The sequence below is a fragment of the Salmo trutta genome, chromosome 33, assembly GCF_901001165.1.
Source record: "Salmo trutta chromosome 33, fSalTru1.1, whole genome shotgun sequence".
In the NCBI taxonomy this organism is placed as follows: Eukaryota; Metazoa; Chordata; class Actinopteri; order Salmoniformes; family Salmonidae; genus Salmo; species Salmo trutta.
Window position 1 is genome coordinate 24,319,709 of NC_042989.1, and position 19,588 is coordinate 24,339,296.

The following is a 19,588-nucleotide window of genomic DNA, read 5'->3' on the forward strand; positions in this document are numbered from 1 at the left end:
TCTTTATGTAGTGTTGTGGTGTCTCTCTTGTCATGATGTGTTTTGTCCTATATTTTTCATCCCAGCTCCCGTCCCTGCAGGAGGCCTTCTGCCTTTTGGTAGGCCGTCATTGTAAATAAGAATTTGATCTTAACTGGCTTGCCTAATAAAAATATGATTGTAAAGCCATTCAATGCATCTGCCCCCTAGCCTTACTTGCAGGTGCTTTCCGCCTAGTAATCAGTAATCCAGAGCAGCTGCTCCCATAGGCCCCATATCTGGCATCCCAACGACATCACCATACAAGACAATAAAGGACAGGCTGTCATTACTAACACAGGGCATTCTGAAGTTTTCAGACCCTTTGACTTTTTCCACAATTTCTTACATTCTTACAGCCTTATTCTAAAATTGATTAAATTGTTATTTTCCTCATTCATCTACACACAATACCCCATAATGACAAAGCAAAAACAGGTTTTTAGACACGTTTGCAAGTATCATATTTACATAAGTATTCAGACCCTTTACTCAGTACTTCATTTTACGATTACAGCCTCGAGTCTTGGGTATGACGCTACAAGCTTGGAACACCTTTATTTGGGAGTTTCACCCATTCTTCTCTGCAGAACCTCTCAATTCTGTCAGCGTCTCTGCACAGCTATTTTAATTTTTCTCCAGAGACTTTTGATCGGGTTCAAGTCTGGGCTCTGGCTGGGCCACTCAAGGACATTCAGAGACTTGTCCCAAAGCCACTCCTGCATTGTCTTGGCTGTGTGCTTAGGGTCGTTGTCCTGTTGGAAGGTGGTCCTTCGCCCCAGTCTGAGGTCCTGAGCGCTCTGGAGCAGATTTGTGTCAAGGATCTCTCTGTACTTTGCTCCATTCATCAATTCCTCCATCCTGACTAGTCTCCCAGTCCCTTCCCCACAGCATGATCAGAGTCCTTTAGGTGCCTTTTAGCAAACTCCAAGCGGGCTGTCGTGTGCCTTTTACTGAGGAGTGGCTTCCGTCTGGCCACTCTACCATAAAGGCCTGAATGGTGGAGTGCTGCAGAGATGGTTGTCCTTCTGGAAGGTTCTCCCATTACCACAGAGGAAATCTGGAGCTCTGTCAGAGTGACCATCGGGTTCTTGGTCACCTCCCTGACCAAGGTCCTTCTCCTCCAATTTCTCAATTTGGCTGGGCGGCCAGCTCTAGGAAGTCTTGGTGGTTCCAAACTTCTTCCATGTAAGAATGATGGAGGCCACTGTGTTCTTGGGGACCTGTAATGCTGCAATCATTTTTGGTACCCTTCCTCAGATCTGTGCCTCAACACAATCCTGTCTTGGAGCTCTATGGACAATTCCTTTGACGTCATGGCTTGGTTTTTGCTCTGATATGCACTGTCAACTGTGGGACCTTATATAGACAGGTGTGTGCCTTTCCAAATCATGTCCAAACAATTGAATTTACCACAGGTGGACTCCAATCAAGTTGCAGAAACATAAAGAATGATCAATGGAAAAAGGATGCACACGAGCACAATTTCAAATCTCATAGCAAAGGGTCTGAATACTTATGTAAATAAGGTATGTTAAATTCCTAATAAATTAGCAAATATTAAAAACCTGTTTTTGCTTGGTCAATATGGGGTATAGTGTGTACAGTTGAAGTCGGAAGTTTACATACACTTAGGTTGGAGTCATTAAAACTCATTTTTCAACCACTCCACAAATTTCTTGTTAAACTATAGTTTTGGCAAGTCGGTTAGGACATCTACTTTGTGCATGACACAAGTCATTTTCATATAATTTAGCCCAAACTACTACCTCTTCCCCTACTGTATTTATTTATTTATTTTATTTATTATTTTGCTCCTTTGCACCATATTATTTATATTTTAACTTTGAACTTTCTTCAAATTATAAATCTACCATTCCAGTGTTTCACTTGCTATACTTTATTTACTTTGCCACCAAGGCCTTTTTTGCCTTTACCTCCCTTATCTCACATCATTTGCTCACATTGTATATAGTCTTATTTTTGTCTACTGTATCATTGATTGTATGTTGTTTTACTCCATGTGTAACTCTGTGTTTTTGTATGTTGTCGAACTGCTTTGCTTTATCTTGGCCAGGTCGCAATTGTAAATGAGAACTTGTTCTCAACTTGACTACCTGGTTAAATAAAGGTGAAATAAAAAAATAACTAAAATGTTTTCCAACAATTGTTTACAGATTATTTCAGATATAATTCCTTGTATCACAATTCCAGTGTGTCAGAAGTTAAACTTAGTTTAAGTTAACTGTGCCTAAACAGCTTGGAAAATTCCAGAAAATGAAGTCATGGATTTAGAATTCTGATATGCTAATTGACATCATTTGAGTCAATTGGAGGTGTACCTACCTGTGGATGTATTTCAAGGCCTACCTTCAAACTCAGTGCCTCTTTGCTTGACATCATGGGAAAATCAAAAGAAATCAGCCAAGACCTCGACAAGTCTGGTTCATCTTTGGGAGCAATTTCCAAACGCCTGAAGGTACCACGTTCATCTGTACAAACAATAGTACACAAGTATAAACACTATGGGACCACGCAGCCGTAATACCGCTCAGGAAGGAGACGTTTTCTTTCTCCTAGAGCTGAACGTACTGTGGTGCGAAAAGTGAAAATCAATCCCAGAACAACAGCAAAGGACCTTGTGAAGATGCTGGAGGAAACAGGTAGAAAGTATCTATATCCACAGTAAAACGAGTCCTATATCGACATAACTTGAAAGGCCGCTCAGCAAGGAAGAAGCCACTGCTCCAAAACCGCCATAAAAAAGCCAGACTACGGTTTGCAACTGCACATGGGGACAAAGATCGTAATTTTTAGAGAAATGTCCTCTGGTCTGATGAAACAAAAAAATAACTGTTATGCCATAATGACCATCGTTATGTTTGGAGGAAAAAGGGGGAGGCTTGCAAGCCGAAGAACACCATCCCAACCGTGAAGCACGGGGGTGGCAGCATCATGTTGTGGGGCTGCTTTGCTGCAGGAGGGACTGGTCCTCTTCACAAAATAGATGGCATCATGAGGCAGGAAAATTGTGGATATATTAAAGCAACATCTCAAGACATGAGATAGGAAGTTAAAGCTTGGTCGCAAATGGGTCTTTCAAATGGACATTGACCCCAAGCATACCTACAAAGTTATGGCAAAATGGCTTAAGGATAAAAGTCAAGGTATTGGAGTGGCCATCACAAAGCCCTGACCTCAATCCTATAGAAATTTGTAGGCAGAACTAAAAAAAGTGTGTGCGAGCAAAGAGGCCTAAAAACCTGGCTCAGTTACACCAGCTCTGTCAGGAAGAATGGGTCAAAATTCACCCAACTTATTGTGGGAAGCTTGTGGAAGGCTACCCGAAACATTTGACCTAAGGCAATGCTACCAAATACTAATTGAGTATGTAAAGTTCTGACCCACTGGGAATGTGATTAAAGAAATAAAAGCTGAAATAAATATTTCTCTACTATTATTCTGACATTTCACTTTCTTACAAATAAGTGGTGATCCTAATTGACCTAAGACAGGGAATTGTTACCAGGATTAAATGTCAGGAATTGTAAAAAACTGAGTTTAAATGTATTCGGCTGTAAACTTCCGACTTCAACTGTAGATTGATGAGGATTTAAAAAACAGTTTTTATCCATTTTAGAGTAAGGCTGTGCTGTAACAAAATATGGAAAAAGTCGAGGGGTCTGAATGCTTTCCGAAGGCACCGTACATAGGACTATTTGCAATGGATACCACTATGGTACAGTGCCCCTTTTACAAGTTTCATGCTGCACAATTAACTTCCATGTTTACAAATCACAAAATGATCAGTTCTTATATAAAACATATTTTAATTTTGAAAGGATGACAAATGCAGGAGTTTTTAAATACAAGTCAAATAGCACTTCCACAGCTTAACGCAAAAGAGTGGACCAGCGTGAACTCAAAGTATGACTGCATATCAACCCATGTGGGAAATCAAACCCCTGATCTCTGGTGAGGTCAGAGACCATTAGAATCATGGGAAAAAAGGTCTAGTTCTTTTTAAACGTGACTTTTTCAAAGCCAGAATTTACTGCAATGTCAAACACCTCTATTACATAACAAAGAAGGGAAAATCCGACTTATCCATTTTACAGAGCAACAGCATTTCCGCACCATACAATGCCCGCTGACAAAAGGGACAGATTTAATCTGTGCATTTGCTTTTGTTTACAGTCCATTTCATGCACATCAGAGGAGAGACTCGCTGGCTGCACATGCAATCCTAAATTACCACAGTTGAATATTTTGTATGTTGTAGAAAGAGACGTAGAAGCTTGTACAATGCAAGCTTCATAATTAAAGAATTCCCCTCTATGATCCCATCTTGAAAATTGAGGGATCAAACAAAGATACTTCTACAGTTTGGATATAAGCAATAACACATTTTGGGTCAAAGATACAGGGAATATTTTTTAATTAAATTGGAAGATCGCGTGTGACAATTCAAGCTCTTGATCAAAAACATCCATCAACAGATGAGCAAACCTGTAAAAACCAAACTAAAGAATAAACAATTTGTACATTCTAAAGCGAACCATGTTAAAGACAAATAAAACAAAAAAGTGTATGGAAGATTTGGAGGAGGAAAGAGGGGTGTGACCGGGCTTCAAGACAGTGGCGGGGACAGCTTTCCAGCTTTCCTCATGGAACGCAGTGCCTTCTCTCGCAGGTGCTTCTCCAGGTCGTCCAGACGCTCTTCTACTTCACTGTCTGATTCCTTAAAGAAAGGTAGCATTAATTATATCATATTTCGTTTACGTTGCAAGGTAGGTGTGATCATGCCGCAGGATGCTTCAAAGTAATAGAAGAAATACATTAGCTGATGACGTGCAATAAATGATAGCGGTGTACCATTCAACTTCTACAACCATGTCTAATTTGTTAATTTTGATTGAAATAAATGTGACGCTTAGATGTAGGGCTGGGCGGTAAACCTTATTTACTACAATACCAGTCAAAAGTTTAGAACACCACATTCAAGGGTTCTTTATTTTTACTATTTTCCACTGTAGAATAGTGAAGACATCACAACTATAAAATAACACATGGAATCATGTAAACTCAGCAAAAGAAGAAACATCCCTTTTTCAGGACCCTGTCTTTCAAAGATAATTCATAAAAATCTAAATAACGTCACAGATCTTCATTGTAAAGGGTTTAAACACTGTTTCCCATGCTTGTTCAATGAACCATAAACAATTAACGAACATGCACCTGTGGAATGGTCGTTAAGACACTAACAGCTTACAGATGGTAGGCAATTAAGGTCACAGTTATGAAAATTTAGGACACTAAAAGAGGCTTTTCTACTGACTCTGAAAAACACCAAAAGAAAGATGCCCAGGGTCCCGGCTCATCCGAGTGAACGTGCCTTAGGCATGCTGCAAGGAGGCATGAGGACTGCAGATGTGGCTAGGGCAATAAATTGCAATGTCCGTACTGTGAGACACCTAAGACGGCACTACAGGGAGACAGGACGGACAGTTGATCGTGTAACATCTGCACAGTATCGGTACATCCGAACATCACACCTGCGGGACAGGTACAAGATGGCAACAACAACTGCCCGAGTTACACCAGGAATGCACAATCCTCCATCAGTACTCAGACTTTCCGCAATAGGCTGAGAGAGGCTGGACTGAGGGCTTGTAGGCCTGTTGTAAGGCAGGCCCTCACCAGACATCACCATCGCCTATGGGCACAAACCCACCGTCGCTGGACCAGACAGGACTGGCAAAAAGTGCTCTTCACTGACGAGTCGCGGTTTTGTCTCACCAGGGGTGATGGTCGGATACACATTTATCGTCAGAGGAATGAGCGTTACACCAAGGCCTGTACTTTGGAGCTGGATCGATTTGGAGGGTCTGTCATGGTCTGGGGCAGTGTCACAGCATTATCGGACTAAGCTTGTTGTCATTGCAGGCAATCTCAACGCTGTGCAATACAGGGAAGACATACTCCTCCCTCATGTGGTACCCTTCCTGCAGGCTCATCCTGACATGACCCTCAAGCATGACAATGCCACCAGCCATACTGCTCGTTCTGTGCAAGACAGGAATGTCAGTGTGCTGCTATGGCCAGTGAAAAGCCTGGATCTCAATCCAGTTGAGTACGTCTGGGACTTGTTGGATCAGAGGGTGAGGGCTAGGGCCATTCCCCCCAGAAATGTCCGGGAACTTGCAGGTGCCTTGGTGCTAGCAAATCTGATGCAGTCCATGAGGAGGAGATGCACTGCAGTACTAATGCAGCTCGTGGTCACACCAGATAGTGACTGTTACTTTTGATTTTGACCCCCTTTTGTTCAGGGACACATTCCATTTCTGTTAGTCACATGTCTGTGGAACTGGTTCAGCTTGTCTTAGTTGTTGAATCTTATGTTCATACAAATTCTTACACTAAGTTTGCTGAAAATAAACACAGTTGACAGTGAGAAGTTTATTTTTTTGCTCAGTTTAGTAACCAAAAAGTGCTCAACAAATTAAAATATATTTGATACAAGATTCTTCAAAGCAGCGACCCTTTGCCTTGACTACAGCTTTGCACACTTGGCATTTTCTCAACCAGCTCCATGAGGTAGTCACCTGGAATGCATTTCAATTAACAGGTGTGCCTTGTTAAAAGTTCATTTGTGGAATTTCCTTCTTAATGCGTTTGAGCCAATCAGGTGTGTTGTGACAAGGTAGGGGGGTATAAAGAAGATGGCCCTATTTGGTAAAATACCAAGTCCATATGTCAAGTACAGCGCAAATAAGAAAAAGAAACAGTCCTTAAGACATGAAGGTCAGTCAACACGGAAGATTCCCAGTACTTTGAAAGTTTCTTCAAGTGCAGTCGTTAAAACCATCAAGCACAATGATGAAACTGGCTGACTAGGCCTGCCACAGGAAAGGAAGACCCAGAGTTACCTCTGCTGCAGCACATAAATTCATTAGTTACCAGCATCAGAAATTGTAGCTGTTGGAATCAGCTAAACTTAAATAAATGATAGAGACAAAGCCTTGAAAAAAGAAAGTTTGTAAAAAGCCAGAAGGCTTTGGAATGTGTGATGGAGGAGAGGAGAGCAATGTGTTGATATAGGAAAGACAGATGGATATCTGTGGATTAGGAGGTGAGGGGTGAGGTCAGTTCCCCTTAAGGGAGTAATCAGGGTTGGTATCTGGTTGCCTTCATTCCTGTGGGGGCATAAACTGTAAGGAAGAGTGTCTTAAGTAGGATGTATATAAAACTGTGATGTCTGAAATGTTTTGCTGTCTGATTTCAGCTGTACAGAACCCTTGGGAAGAATAAACTTGGTTAAAGCGTCTAGTGTCCATGGGTTATTTACTCTGAAAAATAAGAACCTAACACAGCCCAAATAAATGCTTCAAAGAGTTCAAGTAACAGACACATCAACTGTTCAGAGGAGACTGCGGTAAAAAAAACAAAAATAAATAAATAATAAAAATCAATAAATCAGGCCTTCGTGGTCAAATTGCTGCAAAGAAACCACTACTAAAAGACACCAATAATAAGAAGAGACTTGTTTGGGCCAAGAAACACGAGCAATGGACATTAGACTGGTGGAAATCTGTCCTTTGGTCTGATATATCCAAATTAGATTTTACGTTCCAACCGTCGTGTCTTTGTGAGACGCAGAGTAGGTGAACGGATGATCTCTGCATGTGTGGTTCCCACCGTGAAGCATGGAGGTGGTGTGATGGTGCTTTGCTGGTGACACTATCAGTGATTTATTTAGAATTCACGGCACACTTAACTAGCAAGGCTACCCCAGCATTCTGCAGCGACAGTCCCTCTAAACGCAAACCAGATGGGATGGCATATCATTTTTTCCCCCCAACAGGACAATGACCCAAAACACACCTCCAAGCTGTGTAAGGGATATTTGACCAAGGAGAGTGATGGTGCTGCATCAGATGACCTGGCTGCACAATCACCCGACCTCAACCTAATTGAGATGGTTTGGGATGAGTTGGACCGCAGAGTGAAGCAAAAGCAGCCAATAAGTGCTCAGCATATGTGGGAACTCCTTCAAGACTGTTGGAAAAGCATTCCTCATTAAGCTGGTTGAGCGAAAGCCAAGAGTGTGCAAAGCTGTCATCAAGGTTAAAGAATTTCAAATAGCATTTTGATTTGTACTAACTTTTTGTCTTCACTGTTATTCTAATATGTAGAAAAATAAAGCAAACCGTTGATTAAGTTAGGTGTCCCCAAACATTTGACTGGTACTGTATATACACCGGTACTGATGGATGGACCAGTTTGGATTTTTACTTTACCTTTCTACAAATGGTATATTAATGTATGGTTTGTTAAATGTAATAACCACAGATGAAACTGGTGAATATATGAAAATTATGGCAATTCTCAGTTTTTACCGCCAGTAAGTTTAACAGCTGAAAACAGCCAACTTGCTAGCAAGAGCTTTAAATGCAGTCAGACTTTCCTATGAATGCTCGTTCCGTCTTTTTAGTCTAGTCTTCCTTGCTCCTCTGTATGTGCACATTCCCAATAACTCACAAACCAAGCCCATGCCACCCACAACAGAGCCTGCCTCTGACAAGCAGTTCCAAATCAATCTTTTCGTTTGGTCCAACAGAAACAGTTATATGGATATAAAAAACTGAGACATTGTATTACTGTAATAAAGAACATAACCATTCTAACGATACCCTGTTTATGTCTCAATTCCCCAAATTGTGCGCAGAGAAGACACTACTGAAAACAGGAATATCAATGAACATCGATCCTGGAAGATTGCTACGTTTGTCAGCGCACGACATGAAGGTACCGCTAGCAGCATTTTAGCCACAGTGTAATGTGGTAGCTGTTTAGTCTTTTGTAAATTTGAAATGAGCATAAAAGCATTTATATAAAGGAATTGCCAACGCGTTCTCATTCTGTGAAATAAGCATCTTCTTATCCAGCTATGCCACTTGATTTCGACATTAAAACAAAGTAAACAGGTGGAGATGAACTGCTAATCACTTTCCTGTCTAACCTCGATAGCTAGCTAATAGATCCAAGTTGGCTAGAATTGAAATATACTGCTCAAAAAAATAAAGGGAACACAAATACATCCTAGCTCTGAATGAAAGAAATAATCTTAAATACTTTTTTCTTTACATAGTTGAATGTGCTGACAACAAAATCACAAAAATAATCAATGGAATTCCAATTTATCAACCCATGGAGGTCTGGATTTGGAGTCACACTCAAAATTAAAGTGGAAAACCACACTACAGGCTGATCCAACTTTGATGTAATGTCCTTAAAACAAGTCAATGAGGCTCAGTAGTGTGTGTGGCCTCCACGTGCCTGTATGACCTCCCTACAACGCCTGGGCATGCTCCTGATGAGGTGGCGGATGGTCTCCTGAAGGATCTCCTCCCAGACCTGGACTAAAGCATCCGCCAACTCCTGGACAGTCTGTGGTGCAACGTGGCGTTGGTGGATGGAGCGAGACATGATGTCCCAGATGTGCTCAATTAGATTCAGGTCTGGGGAACGGGCGGGCCAGTCCATAGCATCAATGCCTTCCTCTTGTAGGAACTACTGACACACTCCAGCCACATGAGGTCTAGCATTGTCTTGCATTAGGAGGAACCCAGGGCCAACCGTACCAGCATATGGTCTCACAAGGGGTCTGAGGATCTCATCTCGGTACCTAATGGCAGTCAGGCTACCTCTGGCGAGCACATGGAGGGCTGTGCGGCCCCCCCAAAGAAATGCCACCCCACACCATGACTGACCCACCGCCAAACCGGTCATGCTGGAGGATGTTGCAGGCAGCAGAACGTTCTCCACGGCGTCTCCAGACTCTGTCATGTCTGTCACGTGCTCAGTGTGAACCTGCTTTCATCTGTGAAGAGCACAGGGCGCCAGTGGCGAATTTGCCAATCTTGGTGTTCTCTGGCAAATGCCAAACGTCCTGCACGGTGTTGGGTTGTAAGCACAACCCCCACCTGTGGACGTCGGGCCCTCATACCACCCTCATGGAGTCTGTTTCTGACCGTTTGAGCAGACACATGCACATTTGTGGCCTGCTGGAGGTAATTTTGCAGGGCTCTGGCAGTGCTTCTCCTGCTCCTCCTTGCACAAAGGCGGAGGTAGCGGTCCTGCTGCTGGGTTGTTGCCCTCCTACGGCCTCCTCCACGTCTCCTGATGTACTGGCCTGTCTCCTGGTAGCGCCTCCATGCTCTGGACACTACGCTGACAGACACAGCAAACCTTCTTGCCACAGCTCGCATTGATGTGCCATCCTGGATGAGCTGCAGTACCTGAGCCACTTGTGTGGGTTGTAGACTCCGTCTCATGCTACCACTAGAGTGAAAGCACTGCCAGCATTCAAAAGTGACCAAAACATCAGCCAGGAAGCATAGGAACTGAGAAGTGGTCTGTGGTCCCCACCTGCAGAACCACTCCTTTATTGGAGGTGTCTTGCTAATTGCCTATAATTTCCACCTGTTGTCTATTCCATTTGCACAACAGCATGTGACATGTATTGTCAATCAGTGTTGCTTCCTAAGTGGACAGTTTGATTTCACAGAAGTGTGATTGACTGAGTTACATTGTGTTGTTTAAGTGTTCCCTTTATTTTTTTGAGCAGTGTATAAAGATTAGCTGGCTACTCATCAGCACATGGGCTTGTGCTTGGCAGACTGTTTATGAGACCTGTGTTAATTTTCTATAATGCATTCGCCTGCTAAAAGAGCTTGGTCATTATTAGTGGCTGTGAATTGTTCTGGTTAAATAAGTAACAAAAGGGGCATTTTCATAGAAACCTTAAAAGCCAGATCAGTGACTACTGCAAAAATGGCAGGTTAAACTATTTTGATAAAATCATTTAATCGTGGGTCCTATGGTTGTGGAAGGCTGACTGTTTGAAATGCAGTGTATTGACCTGTAATTGTCCAACAAAGCTAATTGAGAAAACATCTAGATGTAAATTGTTAGGAAAAAAATGTCAATTTTATTTTTAGGCCTTACTGCCGTGCCCTAATTGAAGTTTGATTGAACAGTATCAAACAATCAGAATGGAGAAAGACCCATTAAAACCACTTACAATTTATTTGTTGCCGCTCTAGTATCATTATTAAAAGGAAAAAGTGAATACTGTCAAATTTAAAAAAATAAAATGTCCTCATTGCCCACCCCTACTTAGACACTAGTGGAGCTGATATGTGAAGCAGGATAAACCCCTCAGTAAATCAGAAGAGTAGACTTCACCTTTTTAAGGTCGGAGTCTACATCCTCTTCCATCCCCAGGTTCTCCTGGCCATCCCCAGCAGCCACCGGCACTCCACTCTTCTCCTTCTTGTGTTTCTTGTGCTTCTTGTGTTTCTTCTCCTTCTTATGTTTCTTCTCCTTCTTATGTTTCTTGTTTTTCTTTCCTCCAGCCTCAGTGTCTGAATTCTGAGATGGAGAGGACAAAGCAGAGTGACTATAAGTGCATAAGTATTTGTCAGTTGGGCCATTCAGTCAGTTGGGCCAAGAAGAGGGTGTGATGACGCACGTCATTGGTTAAACTATTTTACCGTCGACCACCACGTCAAGTCATCATAGTATTAGTACACAGAAACACACACCAGCTGTTACTCACATGAGAACGCTTCCCCAACTAGCCACTTAGTTGAGTCAAACACATTTTTAAATCTCACGTCGTACTATTAACAGACAGCAGCTTTAAACTCACCTTGTTTGGAGAAGGGCTGCCAGAGCCGCTGCTGGCCATTTTGGCCAGAGGGGCTGATGGCGAGCCACTGGCTGAGCAGCCCGATGAGGGGAAGCCTGAGGCTGGGGCCGGCCGCTTCAAGGCTCCTGGTTTAGGAGAACCAGACGGTGACCTTGATGACGCTCTCCTCATAGGCTGGGGGCTCTGAGAGGCTCTGATAGGGACAGAAAAAAATGACGTGATATCTGGAAAATACATCTAAAAATAGTGGTGTGAGTTGTTGCTGTGCAGCACCTGCTTTGGCATCAATAAGACCAATTAGAAGCTGCTTACCTCTGGTTCTTGCGGGGCTCTGGTGTCCGGGACACCCTGCGGATTGCCCTGTTGCTGTGTGAGGGGGACGCCTGGCGCCTCTGGCCAGGTGGAGAGGTGCCCGAGGAGTCAAAGCGCCCCTGAGGACTAGCGGACCCACGCATGGCCCGACCACGGTTGGCAGGGGAGGGGGAGAGGCGGTTACTGTGAACAGCAGGGGGGGAGCGAGTGTCCCGGCCTGGCCGGTTGGATGGGAGCATGGGGCTCCTCCTGAGTCGGGGGGGAGAGGTGGGGAGGGGAGGTGTGCGTCTCTTTTGGGGAAGGGGACTCCTGCGCTTCGGGGACCTGGAGGGACGGCGCTTGGGCATCGGGGAAAGGCGTTTGGGAGGGGGAGACCCCGATAGCCTTCTCTTCTGTGGGCCCAGGGGAGTAGGGCTGTAGCGCCGCTGGATGGGGGGAGAGTACCGTCTGGGGGAGGGGGAGCGTCTGCGAGGAGGTGGAGAGGGAGACCTGGGGGAACAGAGGACATACGAGCCAAGTTATTCTTTGATTGTCAGGTGTGGTACACAATTTTGGACAATGCTCAGTACTGAGGGACTCAGAGGAAGAAAAAAAAAAGTATCAAAAGGTTTTTTACCTGCGTCTCGGAGGAGGAGAGGGAGATCTGCGACGGCGTGGGGGAGATCTGCGTCCTCCAGGAGAGAGGGAGCGTCTTTTTCTGTAGAGGGAAAACAAACATTTAAATGAGGAACGCATTATGTGGGAAAAACCTCTAAACTTTAATCATGACAGTGAGAGAGGGATAGGAGAAACCGTTCATAGCTGACCTGGGGGAGCCGTCCCTGTGTCGTCTCCTGGGGGAGGAGGGGGAGCGACTGCGCCTCCTCCTGACATTCCCGTTCCTCGCCGCTGGCCCCCCGCCCGGCCTCTTGGACCCCTCGTCCTCTGATGAGGAGGATGATCCAGTATCTGTAACCAATCCAAAAGTAGACAGCACACGTCATTTCCCAGTAGCAACATAAGGTGGCCGTTTAAAAGGAAAAACACCTAGATTGGGATTTGGGCACAACTTCGATGCCCACGAGATGAGGGTGCAAGATGAGACGGCTAGCAAAAAAGATGGGGTGAGGGACAAATAAAAACAATTATAACCTGAAGACGTCTCCCGATTCTGCCTGCGATACTGACGTCGCTGCTGCACAGGATCTGCGGTAGCCCCTTCTGAAAAGCAAAGCAGTGAGTCTCCAGTGATAGAGAAAACACAAAGATCCACCCATACCCATGGTGCATCACACCACACAGACAAACACTAGAAGGCAGACCCACCTGATTCCGATGCCTCAGAATGCCTGGGTTTTGGAACAGGAGACAGTGAATCATTCCTTGATCCTGGTTTCTTCTTTGAACCTGAAAATCAATAAGACGTTTTAAGGGCCCAAAGTCTTTCCAGCAAGATTCATTCACAAATACACTTGCTTGTATAATACCACTGGTAGGACTGATACATTCTGGTTTCAGCAGCCCGAAAAGAGGTTTATGATTCAGTAGTTTCCATTAGTCATGGCCTGCCATTAAGCCCCCGCCCAAGACCTCAAGTGTCATACTTCTGTAACAAGGCCTGCCTCGGAATCAAGTCATCCAGGGATTTGAGATAATGAAAAATAAGTTTCCAGGTCACTGAGTTCAACAGGCAAAGGGCATCTTCTGGCTGTATAGACATAGCCACCCCTGGTTGATTTTGAAGACGAAAGGTGTATGTGTATCACACTCAGAGACTGATCATGTGTCACTGACATAGTGAGGGAGTCCCACATCTGAGATGCTGAGGAAGTTCGATAGGGATGATGGGCCGAATTCATTACAGGGCTTTGTAAACTCTGATAGTACGTAATGTACATTAGAGCAGGTGGCATGTAGCCATATTTAGAATCGAGAGAAGTAAGAAAAACCAACATACCAGCTGATCTGGACGGGGAGGCTGAGTACCGGCCCTTTCTAGCCCGAGGGGAGGCAGAGCGTCGGGTCTTCCCAGAGGGGCTACCATTGGGGGCTCTTCTCCTGGAGGGGCTGAGGGAGGGATCAGCTGCATGGCCGCGGGGCTGTTTCCTGGGAGGCGTGGTTGACGTTCTCTTCATGGCCTTCTGAGGTAAGTGAGGCGTGGAGGAGTTGCTCCTAGAGGATGATGGGGAGCGAGAGCGCCGCCTATTGGACAAACAAAGCACAAATCAACCACAATGCAGGTTTACATGCTGTTTGGTAAGTTGGCTAGTTAATGACAGCTTCCGTGATGGACACTTCTGCACTCTGCTACACTTGCATGGCCCTCCACTCACCTGCGGACAGGGGAGCGACTGCGCCTGTGTCTGGGACCTGGGGGGCCACGTCTAGGGGGGCTCCTACGACGAGGGGACATCCGTCTCCTGGGGCTCGGCCTCCGGCGTGGGGAGTAAGATCTGGAGCGCGATTTAGGTCGTCTGCGAGAATGGGAGCGAGAGCGATGGCGGGGCCTGTCCCTCCTGCCGTCCTTCTCCCTAGGCTTGGGCCTCTCCTCCTTTTTAGAAGCCTTACCTGGGGAGGGTTCTTTGACCTTCATCACAGAGTCAGGTACCACAACCTCAGTGTGCGGCTTCACCAAATCACTTGAAAATGAAAAACATACCACAAACTAGATTCAATTATTTAAAAAAATGTAGAATTGCCAAATCAGGAAAAATCACATCCCTGCATATTGCCAGATATAGTCGGTGCTCAAACCATCATCTTACCTGGTGGAAGAGGCCTCCTGAACGACTGGCTCAGGTACGGCGCTCTCAGAGGTGTCAGGCTCTGGCTGGGGCTCCTCAGTGCCCTGGGGCAAGGTAACACTGACCAGGGTGACGGCTGGGGCTGTTGGTGGAGGGGAGCTGCTGGGACTGGGCTTACGCCTCGGGGAGCGGGAGTGACTCCGCTTTCTCTCCCTCTTCACTGGAGACCGTCGTCGTGGAGACTGAGACCTTGACTTCCTCCTGTACCACAACAAACAATGTGATAAGAACAAATGCCATATGAACCATCTTTAAACATTTCGATGGACGTTGATTTCAAGGGATTTTATTTAATGTGATTTTCTCTCACCTTCTGGGGCTCTCCCTTTCTCTGTTATCTTTGTTTTCCTTCTCCTTCTTCTCATCAATCTTCTTCAGAGAGGCAAGCTTCTCCTGCTCAATCTGCAACAAATAAATCTTATTGGTCGCATACACATATTTAGCAGATGATATTGCGGGTGAAACGAAACACTTGTGTTCCTAGCTTCAACAGTACAATAGTACCTAAAAACTCACAAATCTAAAAGTAAAAGAATGGAATTAAGAAATAAATAAATATTATGTAAATAAAGACACCAATGTGGTGATTGTTACTGGTTGCTCACCTGTCTCTGTTTGATCTCCTCTTTCTTCTGTTCCAGGAAGGCGGAGGGGATACCGGCAATGTTGTCCTGGGCACTGAGCAGCAGAGGCCACAGGTCCCTCATAAACTCTCTGGCATTCTTCCCATTCAGGAAGCCCGTCAGGTTGATCTGCATCATCTTACTGTCCGGGTGCTGCAACACACACCAAGGGGGAGAGAAAAACAACACACCAATTTAACATGGAGGGAGAACTCGCGAGAGCGAGGGGGGGGGGGGGGGGGTCTCTCGCTCAGACGACTGCCTTCCCCTTTGTTTCCTCACTAAGCTACACCTGCCTGCTAAATAAGGGCAGCCATTTTCATAACAAAAGACAATAGCTACAGTATATGACCCCTGGGCCCCAAAGCAGACAGTCATTGCAACCTAACAAACTTTTGTTGACTTGAGGCTGTGATTCCTTATCTCCACCCCATTAGTTAGGTAATTGAAACCCGAAACTGAGAATAGCTGAGGGGAGACAGAAGTGCTACATCATCCATGTAAAGGACACCCACTGCATGCATCAAGGCTGACTTAACCTTCATAAAATATAATCTAATAAATATTTAACTATCCCACCCATCACCATTACTGTCAATAATCTTGATCATAAATAACTAGTCTTCCTATCCTGTTGTTCTCGGCCTCCCCACAATCTATTCTTTGAGAGATGAACAGATATCCACAAAACAGAGTGCATCAAAACCCAAAACTGCAAGTACAGTCCCGGTGTCTTCAGTGTGTCCCGCGGGATCAGTAGGTATGGAGCGCCCGAGTCTCCTGCAGAAAGAGACGCTCCCTTGGCTTGCTTCCGCCTCCCTACTGCTTGAGACTCAACCACCTTCAGTTTATTGTTATATCATTTATCTAAATTGCAAGAGACGAACAAGCAATAATGAGTGTACAAGACATTTAAAAAGGGGTTTTTATTTCAACATCTAAGTCAAGAATGAAAGTTAGATACCCTTTTATCTAAATAATGACTAATAAGGCCTTTTATCATTACTGTGATGTTATAGCATTTAGCTTAATTTTTTAAATTTATTTTTAAACATAATTGCACAGAAATGAAAATCGATAAGGCGTAGTTGAATGTATTTTTCCTCCCAGTAGTAGGCTAAAACAGATAGTACCTTTGAGATTCCAGCAACATATTAGTATGAATAAAAATCATCCTAGGATTGCTGTGAGTCATGCACCATTCATAAAAATAAGTTGATTAATTATTAGGCTATCAGTACAATTAAACATGTCCTTTTTCTACAGCCAAGGTTTCATCCAGTGTATTATATCACATTTCCCCTTGAAGTCATGTTTTATAGGCCAAATGCTACTTAAGTGAAGAAGAAAAAATTAAGGCAAGTATAATTTGAACCATGCAATTGGACTTCCCAAATTGAGGGGCAATGAAATGTAACAAACTGGAGGGAAAACTTGGACAACAAGTGCACTGATGCAACTTATAATTTATGCAGAATAGGGTCCATGTGCATTGCAATGGATCATTTTAAAAGCACCGTTTTTCCCCACAGCCCAGAATGAAGATACTACAGATGTCATTATACTCTACTCAAATAAAATGAGGATCAATAGCCTAACAATTTCACTGTATCCTCAACTTTAACACACTCCAAAGATAGGATACAGAGGAGATATAAAAGACAAACTAGTGGCGCAATTCAAAGGTATATGGAGAAAATGGCATGTTTCTAACACTAGCAAGTGTTTCTATCACTAGCATGTTGATCCCTGACCATAACTCACCTCAAACCACACACTGCATCAGGGAGTTGGGCTCAGTGACACTTTGGGCTCAGCAGAGAGCTAATAAGGTGTTGGTGCTATACTTCTGATGCAAGGTATAACATCCATATTGGTTCAGGCCTTTTGAATCATAAATCACATCATCATTAGAAAACTGTGGCACAAAGGCACTTTGTCACATATCACAGCAACAACTTTGTGTCATTCAAATTATGTATTTTTCCTTTACACTGGACACCGGTGGTAGCTCTTTCCCCATCTGCATTTATATTGCGTTTTTTCTAAGCAATACACTTTGTTACATCAACCCATCTTTGCCTCATTAAGTTCATATAACTAACAACTGATGTATGTACAAGAAAAGGAAGGAATTGGAGTCAATAGTATTACCTTTTCTTCTAGCTGGTTAAATATGAATTCTATGACGACATCATCCTCAAACCCCAGGATCTCCGTCACTCGCTGAGTGATCCAAGGTTTGATGACCTCTAGGTTCACCTTGGTCATATCCACCTAGGGAAGGAAGAATTAATTACCAACTTAAACACATTCCACACTTAAACAAAAATCAGGCTATACAGAAGCTACAGCCAATACCATATAATTAGTTGTGGGAATACTGAGCATTCAATTAGAAGATGTGCTAAAAGCAGTGTTGTTGTTTATCATACCTTCTTTTCCAGACATTCTGCAAATTTCAGTTGCTTTAGAAGTTTCTTCTGCTTGTTGCTGAAGCGATTGTCCTGTTCTGCACTTGTGCCCTGTATGAGACAAGTACAAAACAGTCTACATAACTACTAGCTATATTAACTACTTCAATGATAAATGTTGGTTCTTTATTATTTGTGCTTGTCCCTTCAGCAGAAACTAGCTACCTGTCACGAGTCACAACATGGATCAACATAACATAAGCTAGCTGCAACTTTTGAAACAAGACTTATTTGAATAGGTGTCAAACAAAGTGGAAAATAAGTACCTAGCTAATCAAAACCCTTGTTATGTAGATAAATGTGGGTTTATGTTGCTAGTCTGCCAACTACACTGAAAAATATACAATTGTTGGTCCCATGTTTCATGAGCTGAAATAAAATAAAAATCCCAGAAATGGTCCATACACACAAAAAGCATATTTCTTTCAAATTTGGTTTACATCTGTTCCTGACCATTTCTCGTTTGCCAAGATAATCCATCCACCTGACAGGTGTGGCATATCAAGAAGATGATAAAACAGCATGATCATTACATGCTGACGAGTATTTCTGTCTGTAATGAAGCCATTTTGTGGGGAAAAACTCATTCTCATTGGCTGGGCCTATGCCCCCCAAGGCCCAACCATGGCTGCACCCCTGCCCAGTCATGTGAAATCCATAGATTTTATTTTATTTAAATTGACTTATTTCTTTATAGGAACTGTAACTCAGTAAAATCTTTGAAATTGTTCCATGTTGCGTTTATATTTTTGTTCAGTATAGTTGTGCTAATCTCGATGTGAGCTGAGGCCCGTGTAGACATGCCCCGCCTCTTGTCTGGTTAGAATAAACCAAACCAATTTTGCAACCAACAAGTGTAATACTAGGTAACACATGTCGCTAGTTATCACCTATGGTTACTGTACTTAAGTAATGAACATTGAAATGAAAACACACAACCTACGCAAAATATAAATATATCTAGCTAGGCTAGTTTAATGCAGCCGCCATCTTTACATTAGCTTCTCATTGCAGCGGAATGGCGCACGAGCTCGTCTGTCTATAATGGCACATATTTACAAACCCAAAAGGAATGTACTATACATTTGGAACACCATTCAACAATTAATAGTAACATTGTAAATATCTTACGCGGAAGAATCCCGCGTCCATGTTATTAGCCGAGAAAGATGTAAAAGCGGAGTCTGGCCAAAGACGTACTAACAAACCCCAGCATACAACGCGCGACAGAACTCCTCCTTTACAGCAGAACGGAAGAAGTGAATGGGACTATGACGAAATCGTATTTTTTTTTTGCTGTCAGAGTTTTACTTATCTTTTTTTAGTTACTGTTGCCAACTTACATCGACCTATAATTTAAATATCATACATTTTGTCGTGAATAGTATGTATATGTTGCAGCCTGATACCACAGATAGAACAATGAACCATATATTTAACCGGATGTATAAATGTGAGGCATTCGGTTGGAGTTACCGCTCACTACCAAATATGGTGTTGAGAGGAAGCTCGGTGACCGGCAGTGGATTAACGTGGAGCGAGATGAATGTTGGCCGACATTCTGCAAATTTTCTTATCGATTAAACATTTGATCTCCATACAGTTTTCTGTTTCCAAAACTAAAATCTGTAACAGAGTGGAATGCGTTTTGTAAAATGCACC

The 19,588-nt window shown here is 43.5% G+C and overlaps 1 protein-coding gene across 6 annotated transcripts; it reads right to left on the bottom strand.

The window, feature by feature from the left end:
* Window positions 1-3,828: 3,828 nt before the first annotated feature.
* Window positions 3,829-19,184, bottom strand: srrm1 (serine/arginine repetitive matrix 1). 6 transcript variants are annotated; one of them, XM_029730410.1, is made up of 16 exons: window positions 19,058-19,184; window positions 17,888-17,977; window positions 17,607-17,729; window positions 15,435-15,605; window positions 15,140-15,231; window positions 14,791-15,030; window positions 14,359-14,664; window positions 13,983-14,227; window positions 13,352-13,432; window positions 13,178-13,243; window positions 12,853-12,994; window positions 12,663-12,743; window positions 12,047-12,535; window positions 11,735-11,927; window positions 11,269-11,454; window positions 3,829-4,759 (listed from the first exon to the last, which is right to left on the bottom strand). In XM_029730410.1, exons 1-16 carry the CDS (start codon window positions 19,076-19,078, stop codon window positions 4,649-4,651), a joined length of 2,637 nt encoding a protein of 878 aa, XP_029586270.1. In that variant the 5' UTR covers window positions 19,079-19,184; the 3' UTR covers window positions 3,829-4,648. The 6 variants fall into 6 exon arrangements, with proteins under 6 accessions (XP_029586270.1, XP_029586269.1, XP_029586275.1 ...); XM_029730409.1 differs by having other exon boundaries at window positions 13,178-13,246; XM_029730411.1 differs by having other exon boundaries at window positions 4,433-4,752; window positions 13,178-13,246.
* Between the last annotated feature and the right edge of the window lie 404 nt (window positions 19,185-19,588).

Coding starts and splice junctions, on each gene's coding strand:
- srrm1 (XM_029730409.1), bottom strand. CDS start 19,078: ATGGACGCGGGATTCTTCCGC. Junction 15,606..17,606: donor TTAACCAGCTAGAAGAAAAG/GTAATACTATTG, acceptor TGTGTGTTGCAG/CACCCGGACAGTAAGATGAT. Junction 4,760..11,268: donor TAGACTCCGACCTTAAAAAG/GTGAAGTCTACT, acceptor CCTTTCTTTAAG/GAATCAGACAGTGAAGTAGA.